Below are 19,818 nucleotides of genomic sequence, written 5' to 3'. Positions count from 1 at the left end.
GTATCCGTATCATTGTCCATCGAAATCGAAATATCGAAAACCATCGCGAAACACTCGAAAAGGGTTGCTGATCGAACAGGAAGCACCCTGATCGAACAGGCCAGCCGATCGAACAGGTTGTTCGATCGAGCAGGCCATTCGATCGGAGGTCCTGGCCGATCGGTTGACACTTTCCTCTTTTGGAGCCTATAAATAGCCCTGTCATTGTCACTCTTTCTACTTTTGGAAAGCTCTGACCGAACCAGCCTTTGTTCTTCACCTTTTCTCAGATTTCTCTCAACTCCGGTAAGTTTTCACTCTAATTCTTGTACGTTTTTTTATCATTACACGATTCTACACCTTTCTATCTTTCAAAACTTGAATTCTAACCGTGAAATCACCAAGATCTAAGTGTTCTTGGATGATGTCATCATGGTGTTCTTGAAGAACATCATACCTTGGCCTCATTCAACCATGAATAGCTTATATCTAACCGATTTCCACATAAACAAACTAAGATTTGCAAGAATCTTAACATTTTCGGGTTAAACATCAAACTACCGTTCCGAACAATTCACCGGCCGGACTTGGGTGATTCCTGTCCGAACCGGTAAAGCAAGTAAGAACCCACGTTTTGTGGTTTAACTCGCTGTCAAAATACCTTGAAATCATATCAAAACAATCAAAACAGCCAAATGGTAGACGAAAGGCCGACCTGGTCAGAATTGCTGGCCGAACGGCTAGGCTGTCCGAACGAATAGCCCAGCCGATCGGACATACCAGCCGATCGACCGGGCCAGCCGATCGGCTAGCACATGGTCCCACTCTTTCAAACTTCATGAAGTATGCTATTGACGAGGTGATGTTCGATCGAAGATGCTACTCGATTGGTAAACATTACTCTTAGGATCATGAGATACTTTGCTTCAACGCTTAATCGATTTTACAACTCGTTCGTAGTATGGAGTGCCACCCGATCGAGCATGCTGTTCGATCGAGTGACATCCTGCTGAGGATCACTTCTGAAGTTCCTAACCGATCGGTTAAGCCGGCCGATCGAACAGACCGTTCGATCGATCGACCTGAAAGGTAAGAACACTTCAGTGTTCTCAAATGCTATAACAAAAACTTCAAAAGTTCAAACATCATACATAAACACATCCTTCTCAGAGGAAGAAACAATCCACTCGAATGGTCCAGCCGATCGAGCCTACCGGCCGATCAAACAGGACTGTTCAAATGGACTTTCAGACCGAACGAACAGCCCGTTCGATCGAACCTGCTGTTCGATCGACCAGGCTATTCGATCCATTTACACTTGTTTGCATTTCCGCGTTACTCATCGTTATGCTATCGAACTATTCAGGCTAACCCTACTCTCAGCGCTCCCTTCAATCCATAATCAATCACAGTGAGTATACTCGAATCCCTTTTTGCTTTAGCACTTTTGGGTGTTACATGCGTTACTTATCAAAATCACAATCGAACACACTATTCAAACTATTTGAACGCTAACTGATTGCATGTATTACGTGACTAAATGAATGCTTGTTGTTATGTTTACACGTGGAATGCTGTCTACCTGCCTTAACAACATAGTACTATAGTTTGGACTCAGCACTCGTTCTCACGGGGGTTGTTAAGGACAATTACTTGCATGGATTACGTTGGTAATCATGTATTGCGAACTGTCTCGGACAGTCAACCCGCAGTCGTTGGTATCGATAGATCCATGTCGATAATTAACATGCATCATTTCCCCCTGTGTACGTGCTGGTTATGCGTAAACTATTCGAACTCTATATGCTATTATTAAACTTGTATGCTCACCTTTACATTTTATGTATTGACTTTATTTTAACGTATGTGACAGGTGTTTAATATATTTGCTTGCTAGGGAAGTGAAGCTAGAATAAAGCTTTAGAGGCCCCCAACAAATAGTTGTCTGTCAGGAACAAGCAACTAGGGCATAGTTGTCTGTAGATCTTGTCAGGCTGGGTCTTAGAAGCATTGAACAATAATTATTTATGTTAAATCTGAGTTGTCGGAACAGAATTACTTGTTTGGATGTTATCTGTAATAATGTATTTGTTTATTCGGGATACGGTATGGGACGTATCTATAACTGGATTTTATGAATAGTTGTTGTGGAAACTTCTGGACAATCTGTTTCGCTCAGTGCCACGCCCCGATGATTCCGCCATCGGTTGGGGTGTGACACCCAGTGAGGCTTAACAAGTGGAAAGGGGCTTCTGCTCTGTTATTTGATCAAGGTGAAACGTAACAAGCCTATAGGAGTCATAGTAGTAATTGTCTCCTACTCGAACGTGATCTTTCACCCCTCTCTGAATCCTTTCGAATCTCGATGCTATCGAGTATTACCTGAGCACCCATCTGAATGCCTAGCGAACTGTGTAGAATGTTAGGTGCTAGTACAAACGTCCATGAGTTGGATGTCACAGAGTCGAACGATTGGTCGATACCTTTCTCACTACTCTTCGTTTGTTGGAACTCAATGTATTGACGTCTTAGATCCCGAAGTGTGATCCCTTCTGCAACACTCTGGAAACATACCTTGTATTACTCAGTCAACTTGCAACATCGATGGATAAGAGGATGAGCGCAGTACTTTACCGACCTTAGTATTTGGACAACCCTGTCTACCGGCAGCAATCACCAACAAATTGACTTCGATCGAATCCTTAACCCTAGTCAGCGACTTATAGGAGTCAACTCTTACGAATTAATCAGGATATAAGCGATGACAACTGATCATAGTGTGGAATGTGTAACTGCCAGCACAATGAGTAGCGCCTTAGGACGTGGCACGGAAGGTGAAAGGATGGACCCTGTTGGTGAAAGATCGTAGGGCTCCGTTTCAAACAACAACGTTAGAGGTAACGGTCAGGGCGACATCAAGGTACTTGTAAGTGTAGCCAGCAGTATGGAAACGAAAGTGACATCGGCAAGGGTTGACTGTGTTAAGTCAACAACCAAGGGAACAATGACAATATTGGGAAATCCACGTGACCGTAACAACAGTAGTAGGAATGATGCTCATGGAAGGGCATTTAGGATCGGCATGGACGACGCCAGGCATCTATACTATCTATAAAAGGAGCTTAGAAGCTGACATCACTTTGCTTACTTGTCATGATATTAGCTATGCCACATAGGATGCCACATAGACTCCGCTGATGTCATTCCGCTGATGTCATAAATCCGATTTTGTTTTAATCATTTTAAATCTCAATGTATATAAAAATCAAGTATTTCAATTTCAAAAATTACAAAAATCATGTTTATTTTAGGAGGTAAATTTGAAAATGCATGGGGAGTTGAATCCCCATTTAATGCACATCATATCACCGTCTCTTTCTTCTCAATTTTGAAACATATAGCACAAAGCTTTCTTCATTCAAATTTCTACATTTCTCTCTTTCTTCATTTCAAGCGATTTCTCAAGAAAATCTAGGGTTTCTGTTACAAAGCATTCTCGGCAAAATGTCATCGGAGAATAAATCCGTCGGTGAATCACAGTGTTTGTCACTCAGTTTCATAGACGATTTGAATCCATCCAAAGATATGTGGACTATCAAGTGTCGAATCATCCGCAAATGGATTCAGCCCTTTCGGATGGATCTCGTGTTGATCGATGAGAAGGTATTAGTATTTGTGTAGTGATGATTCTCTTATTTTACTGTTTTAGTGTTTATACAGAGATGATTCTCTAATCCCCATGATTTTGGGTTTGTTTTTTATTTCTAAGCTTCTTGGTTGTGTAATAGATGTTTGTGTTTGTGTTCTTTGGACAGTTTAGGTTTGTGTTTTTTCTGATACTCTTACATGTTTTAGGGTTAGATATAAAGGACAGAACATGAATATTGTTTAGTTGGTTATTGATCATCGATAGATGTTTGTTCTGTGAAAGCATAAAGTATGTTTGTTTTAGTGTTAGATGAGTTCAGGGTGAGTTATAAAGAATCACAGATGAAAAGTTTTTTGAAGTTTTAATCTTGGTTACATGAAACGAAATGGAAGGTTGTTTTTGAAAGTTTTTTGTGATTTGTGTAATTTACTTTTGTGTATATTTTGTGTTCTGAAAAGTATGTTTTGTTTTAGTGTGTATTTTGTGTTTTGTTTTAGTGTTTCATGTCATGAAACTGAGTTTAGTTGGTTATTGATCATCGATAGATGTTTGTTCTGTGAAAGCATAAAGTATGTTTGTTTTAGTGTTAAATGAGTTTAGGGTGAGTTATAAAGAATCACAAATGAAAAGTTTTTTGAAGTTTTAATCTTGGTGACATGAAACGAAATGGAAGGTTGTTTTTGAAAGTTTTTTGTGATTTGTGTAATTTACTTTTGTGTATATTTTGTGTTCTGAAAAGTATGTTTTGTTTTAGTGTGTATTTTGTGTTTTGTTTTAGTGTTTCATGTCATGAAACTGAGTTTAGTTGGTTATTGATCATCGATAGATGTTTGTTCTGTGAAAGCATAAAGTATGTTTGTTTTAGTGTTAAATGAGTTTAGGGTGAGTTATAAAGAATCACAGATGAAAAGTTTTTTGAAGTTTTAATCTTGGTGACATGAAACGAAATGGAAGGTTGTTTTTGAAAGTTTTTTGTGATTTGTGTAATTTACTTTTGTGTATATTTTGTGTTCTGAAAAGTATGTTTTGTTTTAGTGTGTATTTTGTGTTTTGTTTTAGTGTTTCATGTCATGAAACTGAGTTTAGTTGGTTATTGATCATCGATAGATGTTTGTTCTGTGAAAGCATACAGTATGTTTGTTTTAGTGTTAAATGAGTTTAGGGTGAGTTATAAAGAATCACAGATGAAAAGTTTTTTGAAGTTGAAATTTTGGTGACATGAAACGAAATGGAAGGTTGTTTTTGAAAGTTTTTTGTGATTTGTGTAATTTACTTTTGTGTATATTTTGTGTTCTGAAAAGTATGTTTTGTTTTAGTGTGTATTTTGTGTTCTGATATAAAAACAGTTCATGTCATGAAACTGAGTTGAATATTATTTGGTCTTTCTTTGTTTTAGTCTTATTAAATTTGATGGTATGGTATCTTACTAATTGTTTCTTTGTTTTGTGTTATTTGTTTTGTGTTATTTGGGCTTATCTATATTTTTGTGTTATTTGGGCTTATCTATATTTTGTGTTATTTGGGCTTATCTATAAATTTGTTTGTGTGTTTTGTATTAAATTTGATGATATGGTATCTTACTAATTGTTTCTTTGTTTTGTGTTATTTGGGCTTATCTATATTTTCTGATACTCTTACATGTTTTAGGGTTAGATATAAAGGACTGAACATGAATATTGTTTAGTTGGTTATTGATCAAATCGATAGATGTTTGTTCTGTGAATCATAAAGTATGTTTGTTTTAGTGTTAGATGAGTTTAGGGTGAGTTATAAAGAATCACAGATGAAAAGTTTTTTGAAGTTTTAATCTTGGTTACATGAAACGAAATGGAAGGTTGTTTTTGAAAGTTTTTTGTGATTTGTGTAATTTACTTTTGTGTATATTTTGTGTTCTGAAAAGTATGTTTTGTTTTAGTGTGTATTTTGGGTTTTGTTTTAGTGTTTCATGTCATGAAACTGAGTTGAATATTATTTGGTCTTTCTTTGTTTTAGTCTTATTAAATTTGATGGTATGGTATCTTACTAATTGTTTCTTTGTTTTGTGTTATTTGGGCTTATCTATATTTTCTTAAAAGTATGTTTTATATTTTTTTTGAGGTATCGTTTGGTTGTTTATTTCTAAACTTCTCAAAAGTATGTTTGTTTTAGTGTTAGATGAGTTTAGGGTGAGTTATAAAGAAAGAAAGATGCATACTTTTTCTCTTGGTTACATGAAATGAAATGGAAGGTTTTTTTTGAAAGTTTTTTTTTTTTGTGTAATTTACTTTTGTGTATATTTTCTCTTTGTATATTTTGTGTTTTGTTTTAGTGTTTCATTTCATCAAACTGAGTTCAATCTTTTGTGTATATTTTGTGTTTTGTTTTAGTGTTTCATGTCATGAAACTGAGTTGAATATTATTTGGTCTTTCTTTGTTTTAGTCTTATTAAATTTAATGGTATGGTATCTTACTAATTGTTTCAGAAGTTTAGAAATAATGAGGTATCGTTTGGTTGATTATTTCTAAACTATGGTATTTCACTGCAATGGTCAGGGTCGTAAAATTCAAGCAGGTATTAAGGCTCCATTGATACCTGTGTTTATCTCTCAACTCCATGAGGATTAGGTTGTTATTCTATCCAGATTTGGTGTTGGAGAAAACAGTGATACCTACAAAGTTGTTAATCATGGTTACAAGATTAACTTTTACCGTTGTACGGTTGTTACACGTGCCAGTGGTTGGGAAGGGGTTGATTATGGATTTAACTTCTTGGCACATTCGGGAAATTCTTAAAGGAGAGGGAAAGAATCTGGTCACTGTTGGTAGGACTGTTTCTCATAGTCTGATATATATTTTGCTTACATTTTTGAATCTGATGACTGTTGCTATGTTTGCCATTTTAGATGTTGCTGGAATTGTTGTGTCGTGTGGAGATATGGAAGTCTTTCCGAATGAAAGAAAAAGGATGAACTTTGATCTTCAAGATGTGCAGTAAATTTTTCTATCCCACTTAAATAAATTTGTTTGTGTGTTATTATTGTATTTAATTAATGTATTGAGGATTCATTAAATGATTTTTCTTATTTATGTTTTTTTATATCTGTTTATGGTTCTTTAATGATTATGTTATTATTAGCATATTCATTGGAAATAATGTAAAGACAAATTGTTGTTTTATTATTGTCTTTAATTAATGTGGGAGTTGGACATTCATTGCATTTGTTGGTGCACTTGTGTCTGTACTTTGTCTGTATTCAGTCTGTATGTAAACGATGTCCTAAATCAGTCTGTAAGTTGACCAAGTCAACTATCCTCCTAGTTTGACTTGGACAACATGATGTTGTCTGGATCGAAGGATAGCCTCGAAGGATACAACTGATCCTTCGAGGTGCTCGAAAGATATGGTTCGACCATGGTTCGAACATTAGGCATCGAAGGATGATCCTTCGATGTCCATGCTGATCTTTCGGACACATTGTCATCGACAGATGATCCTTCGGACCATCTATCGATCCTTCGACCAAGACCTGCTGTGTATGGGTATAAATACCCATGCATTGTGTTAGTGTGAGATAGATGCACATTTGGAGAGTTAGTGAAACTCTGCTGGAAAACACACACACACACACTTTAGAGAGTTTGCAAACAAGATTGTAAACATTGTGCTTGTAACCGTAAACCTTCATACGTATTAATACAGTGGTGTTAATCGGTGAACTTTGTGTGTTCTTGTGTTTGTTCTTGCATCATTCCGGTTTGCCCGCTAGCTTGGATTCCGCACTCGCTAGTGGGTTAGTATAACAAGGTTTAGGTTTGTTCTCGATCCTCCGAGAAAAGGGACCTACAAGTGGTATCAGAGCCTCGCTCTTTACCTTGTTTAAAACCGGTTTGTTCAAGTTCTTGGTGTGTTTGGACACTTGGTTTAGCACCCGTTTTTGGTAGTTTTCTGCATAAAAACGCGTACTAAACCTATCGGGAGTGTTCGGGGTCGGTTTGGGTAACATAAAAACTGTTTTTGTGAAACTTTGATTTTTCCGGCCGTATTCCGATCATCTTTCCGGTGACTGGACTTGGGGATAAGATTGCCTTTTTGGGTAAACTTTTTGAAAGTCAAAAAGTTGGTGAAAAGTTGTTGCAGAACCATCCTTTCTGCCGAAAGTTGGTACATCAACACATCACCTTTTTCACCAACCCGTCGTACTTTGTGTCAGTGTGTCAGAGCTGTCGAAAGATATCCTTCGACATCGAAAGATATCCTTCGACATCTTTCGATCAAAGGCAGCTCGAAAGATAAGCATCCTTCGAGTAGTCTTTCGAAGTCTAAGGGTTATCCTTCGTAGTTGGAATCTTTTCGAAAGTTGGTTGTCCGAAAGATAAGGATACATCTCGAAAGATAAGGATCTTTCATTGTGAATCCTTCGAGATCAGTATTCGAAAGATATAAATCTTTCGAACATTGAATCTTTCGTGATAATCAGTCGAAAGATAAGGATCTTTCATTGAGAATCTTTCGAAGACTATTGCTCGAAACTCAACAGTAATCTTTCGATCACTGTTGATCCTTCGAACAAGTCTTGATCTTTCGATCAGATTGTATCTTTCAATTGTTGTCTGTTTGTTGTTAACAGTTTGTGGTGTGTAGGTTATTTGTTAATTTTTGATCACAATGAGTTGCACAAGTCCTTGGGATTGGAGTACGGATCCACAACCAGATCTGAAACAGATGTCGATGGCTGAATATATGACGAGTGCCATTCCAAAACAACAACAATCAATAAGTTCATGTCAATGGGCTTTGGTTTCCAATCAAAGTCAAAGTCTTCAGAATCTTCTGATTAGTGAAAGTGAAACGGGCAGTAACAATCGTCCACCAAAGCTGAACCACATGAACGATTTTCCGTCATGGAAAGGCCGCTTTCACACATATGTTCAAGGACAAAGCACCGATCTTTGGATGTGTTTTGTCAATGCATTCAACGAAAGTCTTGAAAGTAGAGCATCCACTTCAGAAGGTTACGCCAACATGCTTGAAAATGACAAGAAGGCTTATGAATTGGAGAAAAAGGCCTATGCCATACTTACTCAAGCACTCAACAAAGACATCTACCATCAGTTTTCATATTGCAAGACCACGAAAGCATTGTGGGATGCCTTAGTTGCTAGAGGAGAAGGCAATGCAGCTGCTCGAAAGTCTAGGCATGATTTGTTGAAGAAAGAATTTGAATCTTTCCAGTTTTTGGAAAACGAGACTCTGAATGATATGACCACACGTTTCTATCATTTGATTAGTGAAATGTGTGCTTATGGGGTGGCAGCTACTCAACAAGACATGGTGAACAGGTTTGCTGACGCCCTACCCCCAAAATGGAGTTCGTTTATTGAGCTGTTGAAGCATACTAAAGCTCTAGATGAGATTAACATCTATGAGTTCATTCAGAAGCTGGAACATAAAAATGATGAAGAAATTAGGAAAGCAAGGCGTGCTCCAGCTCCTCAAAATACAGAAATGTATTTGCCTGGTTTTGGTCCTTCAGCTAGTTCTGTTCAGCAACCGAAGCTTCAAACTGCTTTTGTGTCCAATACGAGTTCCTTTCCATTTTCTCAATCAACAGCTGCTGCACCACAACCTCAATTCGATCCGAGGTCCTATATTCCTGTTCCAACACAGCCACAACCACAACCTCAACAACAACAACAGCAAGCTCACTATACAAGCAATCCTCAACCTCAGCCTCAAAGTCATCACACAATCCGAGTCGACAACTCAAATCTTTCACACCTTAGCATTGAAGTTGCTAAGGAACATATGGAAATTATCAACACCATGGTCAGTGCTTACTGTGGTTTGGTAGCTGGTCAGCTTGGAAACATCAACATGACCAATGAAGATTATGATCAGATCGACAAGGAAGAAATGGAGTTGATGGATATTAAATGGGCTTTTGCTAGTGCGGTTAGAAGGGCAAAAGATTTCATGGCACGAACTGGAAGAACTTCGTTGGAAGGAAAGAAAAACACGAAGTATGGGTTTGATATTAATGCCGTCACGTGCTTTAATTGTGGCGAGAAAGGGCACTTTAAACGTGAGTGCACTCGACCAACAAAACACGGCAATCACAACCCGTTCAGAAACCAGACTAATGCGAATGCCCAACAAGAAAACCGTGAGAGGAGGATGGTGGCAGTGAACAACAATCAGGGACAGCCTGGAGCTACCAATCACAATCGGGCTTTGGCTGTTCAAGCTGATGAAGGATGTGACTGGTCAGTGCAGTTTGGTGAAGGTGATCAAGGAAGTGGAACTGCATTGTATGCTAAAGTCATCGAGCAGGTTCAAAAGGAAGAATCTTCTGGGAGCGATGACAGTTCTGGTTATTCGGGCAGTTCGGATGAAGAAGGCTCTGTTTCTGGGGATAATCACTCAGAGCCTGATGTGAATGAAGAAGGAGATGATGATATACAGGAGCTACTGAATGAAGCTGATGAGCTTAAATGTCAGAAATCAATTCTGATTAGGAAGGCTGCTGATACATTAATGGAAATGGAAAAGCTATTCTCTGAAGATGGAGCTTTTTCTTTTCAAACTGCCTTTATGGCAAATGGTTCAGCCTCTACTAGTCAGGTAACTTCTGAACCTCCTGCTCCTAGTATTTGTAAATCATGTGCAGATATGAAGCTTGAATCAGAAAAGCTTCATAGTCATAATCAGAATTTGGTTATTGAACTGTCAAAATGCCAAGAGGCAAACATGGCTTTAACCCGGAATGAAAAAGAATTTAAATCTGTAATAGAAACATTAAAGAAAAATGTGTCCGAGGTTAACAAAGTAGTTTACCACAAACAAGTAAGTATAAATGAATACATTAATCTTGTGGAAGAAACTAAGAAGCAATTAGCCATTGCCCAATGCAAGCATGATGCGATCAAACAGAAATTGGATAGTTATTCTAACTCCCGATTTGTGCTTGATCACATCATAGACGTTCAACAACTGAAAGGTAACGTGAAAGGTGTAGGGTATAAGGCGTGTCCACCCCCTTTGATGGACAACTATACCAAGATGCCTGATGAAGAGGAAATGCCCCGGTATGAACCCAGTGTGCCTTTGAACTTTGAGGAATTTTCTACTGGCCTAGGGTTCAAACCGGAGAATTCTGAAAATACATCCACAGAGCAACAGGAAGCTTCAACATCCATGAAACAAAGTCCTCCAATCATCGAGGACTGTGAGTCATCGGATGATGAATCAGAAGTGGATGTGAGTGAACAGGATAACTCACTTAACAAGATGAAAGGAGTTGTCATTCCCATTGAGAATCACATCCTTTGTGATCCTGATACTCCTGAGGCTTCATCTGTTGAGAAGCAAGTGATTGATCCTGTCGAGGTTGATAAGACAAGTGTGTCTACTGTTAAAAGCAGTAATGTGTTGTACACTTTGGTTGGAGATAATAAAATCTACTCAGATCATGTTTTTCCAATTAAAAATGTAAATAAATCTTTGATTGACAAAGTCTTTGAAGACAATACAAACAAATTTTTGGGAAAAACACTTCCGGGAATTGTGGTAACACAATGTGATCCAATTCCTAAGGCTGAGATTAGGAAACAATTTGGTAATCAAAAATCTCCAACCACTCGACAACCTACTGCTTCTAAGGGTAAACAACCACAACGAGCTCCAAAGCCAAAGGCTAAAGTTGAAACAAAAGGAGCTCGTTACATGAAGAAAGGAAAAGATGTTAAGTTTGTAGCATCAAAAGGTACAGATAAAATTGAGACTTTTGAAAACAAATCAAACACTGATTTTGTACAACAAGTCAAGATTTTGAAACGAAACAGTGATAACAATTACACCCAACACACAAACGGGTGTGATGAAAAAGCAAGTACCTCAGGTTCTACAAGCTCAACATCTGGTAGTCGATCAAGTTCTCCTAAGTCTGTTGAAAGGAGAACTTGTTTCAAATGTGGAGAAATTGGGCACATTATCAGAAATTGCCCAAACGCTCCAAAGAAGAAGTTTGTTGAAAAGGCTCCACCTGAAGCAGTTCACCCTCAACGTCGGTCAGTTTCACCTAAACAAGATAAACGAACTGTAAGAGAACAAGAAACTAAGCAACGACGTAAGAACATAAAAACTGTTGAAAAAGCTTTAAAATCTGAAGTTAAAACAGTTCAAAAGGAACCAAGAGTGTCACAACCTGTAAAACCAGAATCTTCAAAAACTGGTAGGCACAGACAAACTTGGTTACCTAAGTCGGGTGACAATTCAGGGGGAGCAGTTGTTCTTGAAAACCATCAAGAGATAGAGCTTACGTATCGTGATGCCAAGGGACGACCCAAGACCACTAAGGCTTGGGTCCCCATTCTCAACTGATGTGTTTATTTGACATGTGCAGGATGTTCTAGGAGGAACTATTAATAGTCATTGGATTGTTGATAGTGGAGCATCCAGGCACATGACTGGCGACTTACGGCTCCTGTATGACGTGAGAAATATTAGAGGAGGGTATGTTGCTTTTGCGGGTGATAAAGGAGGGTACATCACTGGAGAAGGAAGTATCTCCAATGGCATCGTGTGCTTTGATAAGGTCAATTATGTGAAGCAAATTGATCACAATCTTCTCAGTGTGTCGCAAATCTGCGATAAAAAGTTCTCAGTGATTTTTGATGATGCTGGCTGTTATGTGCTGAAGCCTGGTTTCAAAATTCCACAAGAATGGGTTCTCTTATCGGCTCCGAGAGTTAATGATCTTTATATTCTCGACATGAGCCAAGCGATTACAACATCTGCACAAGTTACTTGTTTTGTCTCAAAAGCCACAGAAAAGGAGTCTATATCTTGGCACAGAAGAATGGGACACATTCACTTGAGAAAAATGAACCATTTGGTGAAAAATAATCTTGTGAATGGTGTGCCTGTAAGAAGTTTTCATCTACAAGATATCTGTGTCTCTTGCCAAAAGGGGAAGCAAACGAAGAAGTCTCACCCTTTGAAGAAAATCAACACTGTCAGCATGCCTCTCGAACGTCTTCATATGGACCTTTTTGGACCTATGAAGCACAAGACAACGTTTGGTGATGCTTATTGTTTAGTAGTTACTGATGACTACTCTAGATTTTCTTGGGTATCTTTTATGGCACACAAAAGTGAAACTCCTGGCATCCTCAAGGATCTTCTTACAATGTTGGAAAATCTCTATACGTTGAAAGTGAAAAGGATCCGAAGCGACAATGGAACAGAATTCAAGAATCAAGTTATGGATGAGTTTTGTACTTCTAAAGGCATTCTTCATGAGTACAGTTCTCGTTATACTCCACAACAAAATGGTGTCGCTGAGAGGAAGAATCGAACTATTATTGAAACTGCAAGAACAATGTTAGTAGAGTCGGAACTCCCTATTCAATTCTGGGGAGAGGCTGTATCGGCTGCTTGCTACACGTTGAACAGAGTTCTTACAGTTAAGAGACATGGCAAGACTTGCTTCGAACTCCTTCAGAGAAGGAAACCGGATCTTTCTTACCTTGAACCATTTGGTGCTCCTTGTACAATGATTGAGCCGGATGGAAAGTTTGGTGCAAAAGCTATCGAGGGTTTCTTCCTTGGATATGCTACTCCTAATTTTCGTGTTTGGAATCTAGCTACCAAGAAGATTGAGCTATGGAGCGAAGTTAGGGTTCAAAGGTACACGAGTCCTGTTAGGGCTCCGGGTGATCCGTGGATGTTCGATTATGATGGGCTATTTGACTCCTTCAATCTGCCAACCTTTGACGAAGAATCAGCAGCGGCTCGAATGTTGTTGGAAAGTGACAACGCTGCTGTCTCGCCACTGGTTAGACCTATTGTTGTTGATCCTCAAGCTTCTACGTCAGTCAACAATATGGTTCAAAATGAGGTTTATGAAGATGCTGCTGATTATAATGACTCTTCTGAAGATGATGAATATCATGATGCAGCCGAAGGATCTTCAGCTCCAGCTGCTCCTGTTCAAGGTGCCTCTGGTGATACACCTCATACGCAGAATGTAGATACTGCTGAAGGAAATGCATCCACCTCTACTCACATTCCAGGTGTGGAGCTGGTTGTTGATCTTAATCTGAATAATTTGGGTATCAATGCTCGTGTGCCAGATAATCCTGAAATGAGGATTCACGATACCCATCCACAGCAGAATATCATAGGAGATGTCCATCGCGGAGTGCAGACGCGTAATCAGCTGAGAAACAACCGGAATGCTGGTTTGTATTCAGCTATAAGAGAATCTGGTCAACAAAATGACTGGTCCTTCGCGTGTTACGTGTCACAAGAAGAACCAAAGTCGTGGAAGGAAGCATTGAAAGACAGTGCTTGGGTTGAAGCCATGCAGGAAGAATTACAGCAATTTCACAAGCTTGGTGTTTGGAAGCTTGTTGAAAAACCCGAGAACTACAAGAAGATTGGCACTCGATGGGTCTTCAAATGCAAGAAAGACGACCGTGGAGTAGTTATTCGAAACAAAGCTCGTTTAGTCGTTCAAGGTTTTCGTCAGATAGAAGGGATCGACTACAACGAAGTCTATGCACCAGTTGCACGTCTGGAAGCTATTCGGATCTTTCTGGCTTATGCCTCATTCAAAGGATTCAAAGTTTACCAGATGGACGTCAAAAGTGCATTTTTACATGGTGTGGTTGAAGAAGAGGTATATGTCGAACAGCCTCCAGGTTTTGAAGATCCTGTTCATCCCGATCGGGTTTGGTTGCTCAACAAAGCTCTCTATGGTCTTCATCAAGCGCCACGAGCTTGGTATGCAACCTTATCTACATATCTGCTGGAGAACGGTTTTCGAAGAGGTCTTATCGATTGTACTCTCTTCATCAAAGAACAAGATGGAGATCTTCTTCTGGTTCAGGTATATGTTGATGATATTATTTTTGGTTCTACTAATGATGTTTTGTGTAGGAATTTCGAGCGCATTATGCAGGATAAATTCGAGATGAGTGCTATGGGGGAAATGAATTTCTTCTTGGGCCTACAAGTGCAACAAACGGAGTCTGGGATATTCATCCATCAGACTAAATATGTTGGAGACATCTTGAGCCGGTTCCAGATGTCCGATGCAACGCCCATTGGTACCCCACTGCCAACTAATCACGGAATAACTCCTGACTTGAAGGGTGAACCTGTTAGCCCTTCATACTATCGCGCGATGATTGGATCCCTTATGTACCTCACAGCATCAAGGCCAGATATAATGTACCCAACATGAGGCCTCACATCTTGCAGCTGTCAAAAGGATTTTTCGTTATTTGAAGGCTTATCCAGACACCGGTCTGTGGTATCCTAGGATAATAACTTTGACTTGGTCGCATTCAGTGATTCTGATTTTTGGCGGATGTAAAATCGACGGCAAATCCACAACGGCTGGATGTCAGTTTTTAGGAAATCGCCTAGTCACCTGGCAGTGCAAGAAGCAGACGTGTGTCGCTACATCAACATGCGAAGCTGAATACATTGCTGCCTCAAGTTGTTGTTCACAAGTTCTTTGGATCCAACAACAATTGCGGGACTACGGTTTTGAATTCCTAACTACTCCTATTTACGTTGATAATTCTGCTGCTTTAGATATCACTAGAATCCTGTGCAGCATTCAAAGACCAAACACATCGAAATCAAATATCACTTCATACGTGATTGCTTTGAGAAAAGGCTAATCGATGTTGTTAAGGTCCACACCGATGACCAACGTGCCGACTTATTTACCATACCAAAGCATTTGACAAATCAAGATTTGCCTTTTTATTATTGGTAAACGGCATTAAGGTCAAGCAAGAGTAAAACCAACATCGGACAATCATTTTTGTAAATATCTTTGTGTGTTTTTAAATTTATCTTAGTTTGTTGATTTAGGGGAGTAAATCCAAAAATCGGAAAATACAAAAACATCGAAAAATTTCAAAAACACAAAAACAATAGAAAAACAAAAATGAGTTTCCTGGCGAGCCAAAGAGAAAATGATAGTACATCAGTGGTCTATCCAAACCTCTTTAAACCCTAAATGCAAAATGATAAGCAGCTCTATATAAGATGTATCGGTAGGCTCACAATCATTTTTAAAGTGTGCAGGGTGATATAAATCTTAATCGACTGAAGACCAGGTGGGAACCATTCATTGGCATATGGTCTTAGTACCGAAATTTCGTTTGATAGATTGCCGAGGTTCTGAGATATTCGGTCTTTATGCTGCTTATCATCTGGGTATCATGTATCCTTACCGAAAAATAACGGGGACGCAAGTCTAGATCTTCCATGATACTATACATACGTGTACATATTGCATACTGCATTCGACCTCAATAAGTGATAAACAATCACATGTCCAAAACAAATAAGTGATAAAATATCACATTTATCCGGGTGTCAAGTTCGTCTCTCTGCTGTACGGAAGTACTGACCTGTTCACGGACTTGCACCTGTGCCCTCATGCATATGAAAATCAAGTTCCTCATCAATAAGTGATTATATCACAAAGGACTTGTTTTCAAATCAAAATAAGTGAGTATCTCACAATTTATACGGTCAAACAGATGATAATCGGTATACTCACCGGTAAGATGAACTCTCGTGCATACCTTGATACGGGAATGTGTCGTGATGTGGATGAACACCGGTTGGTAAGTATAAATCATACCTTAACGTATCCTCTCGCCATGATTACATCTGATAAGTTGAGCTTAAGTGGACAACAATACCGATAATTGTTATAGGATGCTTATCTTAATGTTAACTAACTGAACAACAAGAGTGTTTTGGCATGACCGTACACTGATATGATTCTCTTACCCTCGAAACTCGCAAAAAGAATGTTTGTATATATTTATTTACTGTTTAACTTTTATTTGTTTTCTTTTTTAAACAGTTTCGTCGTTTGGTGCATATCAGCACGACATTAGCGGTGATGTCGTTTGATAACACTCAAAGGATTTTAAATTGTTGTCTTTTTCTTTCAAAAATACCAAAAAGATTTTAGGCGTGTTTTAATATAAACTTTATAAAAGCCAAAAAGATTTTATTTCTACTTTATTTTCGATCGTACGATGTTGGAGCTCGAGTCTTCGTTACCTGAAACCTGAACGAAAACCGAATTGACTAAACCTTCATAAACGGTCGAAATTTGCAAGTTTTGAAAGTTAAAGACTTAAATTGACAAATTTATTAAACTTTCAAACTGTCGGACGGTGTTTGATTATGACATGGTCATTCGTGTGTCATTTGTTTATACTATATTCCAAGCAGTTGTTCTCATTACGCGTTTAGATTTCTTGCATGTGCAGATTCTAAAGGCAAGGAGAACATGGTCGATGACTAACTTTGGAATGAAGACACGACGAGAAGGCGCTCTAAAGATGAAGATGAAGATGATCGAGTTGCCGCTGGCCATCATCAACACCACAAGGATCTCACTTCATAAAGTTAAAGTATTTCACGAGCATAACTCAAGGGGGAGCTTATGCTAAGGGGGAGTTTGTTAACACACTGCCTACATGATACGGGTAGTTTGTTGATACACTCTCTGCTTTCAAGACGTGAAGACTTTGAAGATCCTCCGACCATGAAGACTTGAAAGGACATCAGAGTTTTGGAAACTCGAAGACCAAAGACTGTCGAAGTTCGAGACAAGTCTACATCTATAGAAGATAAAGACAAGATAAAGACAAAGCTACAGCCAAGGGGGAGTTTGTTGGTGCACTTGTGTCTGTACTTTGTCTGTATTCAGTCTGTATGTAAACGATGTCCTAAATCAGTCTGTAAGTTGACCAAGTCAACTATCCTCCTAGTTTGACTTGGACAACATGATGTTGTCTGGATCGAAGGATAGCCTCGAAGGATACAACTGATCCTTCGAGGTGCTCGAAAGATATGGTTCGACCATGGTTCGAACATTAGGCATCGAAGGATGATCCTTCGATGTCCATGCTGATCTTTCGGACACATTGTCATCGACAGATGATCCTTCGGACCATCTATCGATCCTTCGACCAAGACCTGCTGTGTATGGGTATAAATACCCATGCATTGTGTTAGTGTGAGATAGATGCACATTTGGAGAGTTAGTGAAACTCTGCTGGAAAACACACACACACACACTTTAGAGAGTTTGCAAACAAGATTGTAAACATTGTGCTTGTAACCGTAAACCTTCATACGTATTAATACAGTGGTGTTAATCGGTGAACTTTGTGTGTTCTTGTGTTTGTTCTTGCATCATTCCGGTTTGCCCGCTAGCTTGGATTCCGCACTCGCTAGTGGGTTAGTATAACAAGGTTTAGGTTTGTTCTCGATCCTCCGAGAAAAGGGACCTACAGCATTTAATACAAAGACAGATTAAATCATTGGCATTATTTATTGTGACTGATTATTGTTCTTTTAATAGATAGTATATATTTTAGTGGAACTTTTAATGCTGTTTTTTTTATCTGTTTGTTGTAGGGGAGAAGTAGTTCGTTGTACTTTGTGGAATGGATATGCACAACAATTTAATGATTTCTTGACGCAAAACAATCCGATTGAGAATGTCATGGCTGTCATTCAGCATGCGAAGATTAAGCTGTGGCAGGGTAATTTACATTTGACTGATTCATTTACTTTAGTGTTTGCAATGTGTTTTTTTCATTTGTAATGAATTTGTTGTATATGTATATTGTTACATGCAGGACAATATACCGTTCAGAATGATAAGTTTGGAACTCGACTGTTTCTCAACGAAGAAATTCATGAGGTTAATGAACTTCGTAGGAGGTACTATTACTGAATTATATTTCTTATTTTTCATATTTTTCTTAATACGAGTGTGAGTATTAACACGAATGTTGTTTTCATAGGCTTTTAGTGAAACACTTTGAAGCTGGTGCTTCTTCTTCTCAAACCATTCTTTCATCTCAGAGTGTATTTCCAGTCCGTCAAAAATTTCTAATTGATACTCCTAAGAAACATGTTGATGAAATAATTGAGATTGAAAGCGTATGAATATTTCTATATCCATTCAAAGTCATTTAATTTCCTTTACTGTTTTCTATGTTTTATAATATTAGTATGTTAATAAAGTTTTGTCTTTCATTTTATAGGTAATGTCATGTGTGGTAGTTGCAACGATCAAAATTGTTCAAGAAAACTATGGGTGGTTTTATCCGGCATGTCGAAACTGTAACAAGAAGGTGTTGACTAAAACTGAATACTTACAATATGCTAAAATCATTTCTGATGAGGTCATGAATCTGTCTCCTACTTCATTGGTTTGTCCGAAATGCGATAAAGAATGTACATCGATAACCATTAAGTAAGTTAATGTTGCTTTTTAGGTTTATTGCTTCCTATAATGTGAATGTAATTTAACTACTATTTATTACAGGTTCAAGGTACATTTGAGAGTCCAAGATGAAACCGGTAGTATCTCTTTCGTGATGTTTGATAAAGATGTAACGAAGCTCATTGGTTCAACTGCGAGTGATATAAGGGAACGCCAAGTGAAGGCCAATGATACTGAGAGTTTTCCACATGAAATATCTCGGTTAGTTGAAAAAAAGTTGGCTTTTAAAATTGAAGTTTCTGATTACAACCTTAACCATGACTATCATGTTTACACTATCCAAAAATTATGTGATGATCCGGACATACTTGCTGAGTTGTTTGCTGGTAATGGTCTTGAGGTTGTTGATGAGGTAATAGTTTTTGGATATCTTTTATTGATGTGTTTTTGGTTTCCAGTTTTTGTAGCTTAAATAACTTAGTTGAATTTTTTTGGTAATATTTTGATAATAGGTGTTTAGTCAAGAAGGTTCAGAAATCAAAGTTGAGAGATTATCTGAGTCCTCACAGATGGCTGGTGCTGCTATTTCAAAGGTGAATATGGATTCTATGATTTTGTTTTTCTTGTTTGTAGATTATATTACCTTATTTGATACTTTAGTAGTTGTTTTGTGATTTAATTCAAGGATGTTGTATCTGTTACCGCCGACCCTTCTGTTGTCGAAGCCGAGAAGGATTCGGGCACCAGTCCGAATGGTAAACGTTCGTTGCAGGATGTGGAAGGTCAAAATATTGGGGAACTGTCTTCTAGCAGCAAAAATAATCGGAAGAGGTCATCTAGGGTTAAAACCTAGCTCCTTTCATGTCTTTATCTTTTGATGTTTAAGCGAGTCTAACTTTTGGTCTGTACTTAAGTATGTGTTTT

The 19,818-nt window shown here is 38.4% G+C and overlaps 1 protein-coding gene across 1 annotated transcript; it reads left to right on the top strand.

Moving 5' to 3' along the window:
* Nucleotides 1-3,483: 3,483 nt before the first annotated feature.
* LOC118486524 lies at nucleotides 3,484-18,614 on the top strand. Its single transcript, XM_035983024.1, has 8 exons — nucleotides 3,484-3,642; nucleotides 3,689-3,760; nucleotides 6,161-6,179; nucleotides 6,250-6,429; nucleotides 6,511-6,598; nucleotides 18,078-18,205; nucleotides 18,302-18,386; nucleotides 18,470-18,614. The coding sequence occupies exons 1-8, from the start codon at nucleotides 3,484-3,486 to the stop codon at nucleotides 18,612-18,614; spliced, it is 876 nt and encodes a 291-aa protein (XP_035838917.1).
* Nucleotides 18,615-19,818: the final 1,204 nt, after the last annotated feature.

This window comes from Helianthus annuus, chromosome 14, assembly GCF_002127325.2.
Source record: "Helianthus annuus cultivar XRQ/B chromosome 14, HanXRQr2.0-SUNRISE, whole genome shotgun sequence".
Lineage (NCBI taxonomy): Eukaryota > Viridiplantae > Streptophyta > Magnoliopsida > Asterales > Asteraceae > Helianthus > Helianthus annuus.
This window is presented reverse-complemented; position numbering and strand designations above follow the sequence as displayed.

Bases quoted from the DNA above. Each gene is read 5' to 3' on its own strand.
- LOC118486524 (XM_035983024.1), top strand. From the start codon at position 3,484: ATGTCATCGGAGAATAAATCCGTCGGTGAATCACAGTGTTTGTCACTC. The intron at 6,599-18,077 runs GTAAATTTTTCT...TGTTTGTTGTAG, and splicing joins TTTGATCTTCAAGATGTGCA to GGGAGAAGTAGTTCGTTGTA. The intron at 18,206-18,301 runs GTAATTTACATT...TGTTACATGCAG, and splicing joins GAAGATTAAGCTGTGGCAGG to GACAATATACCGTTCAGAAT.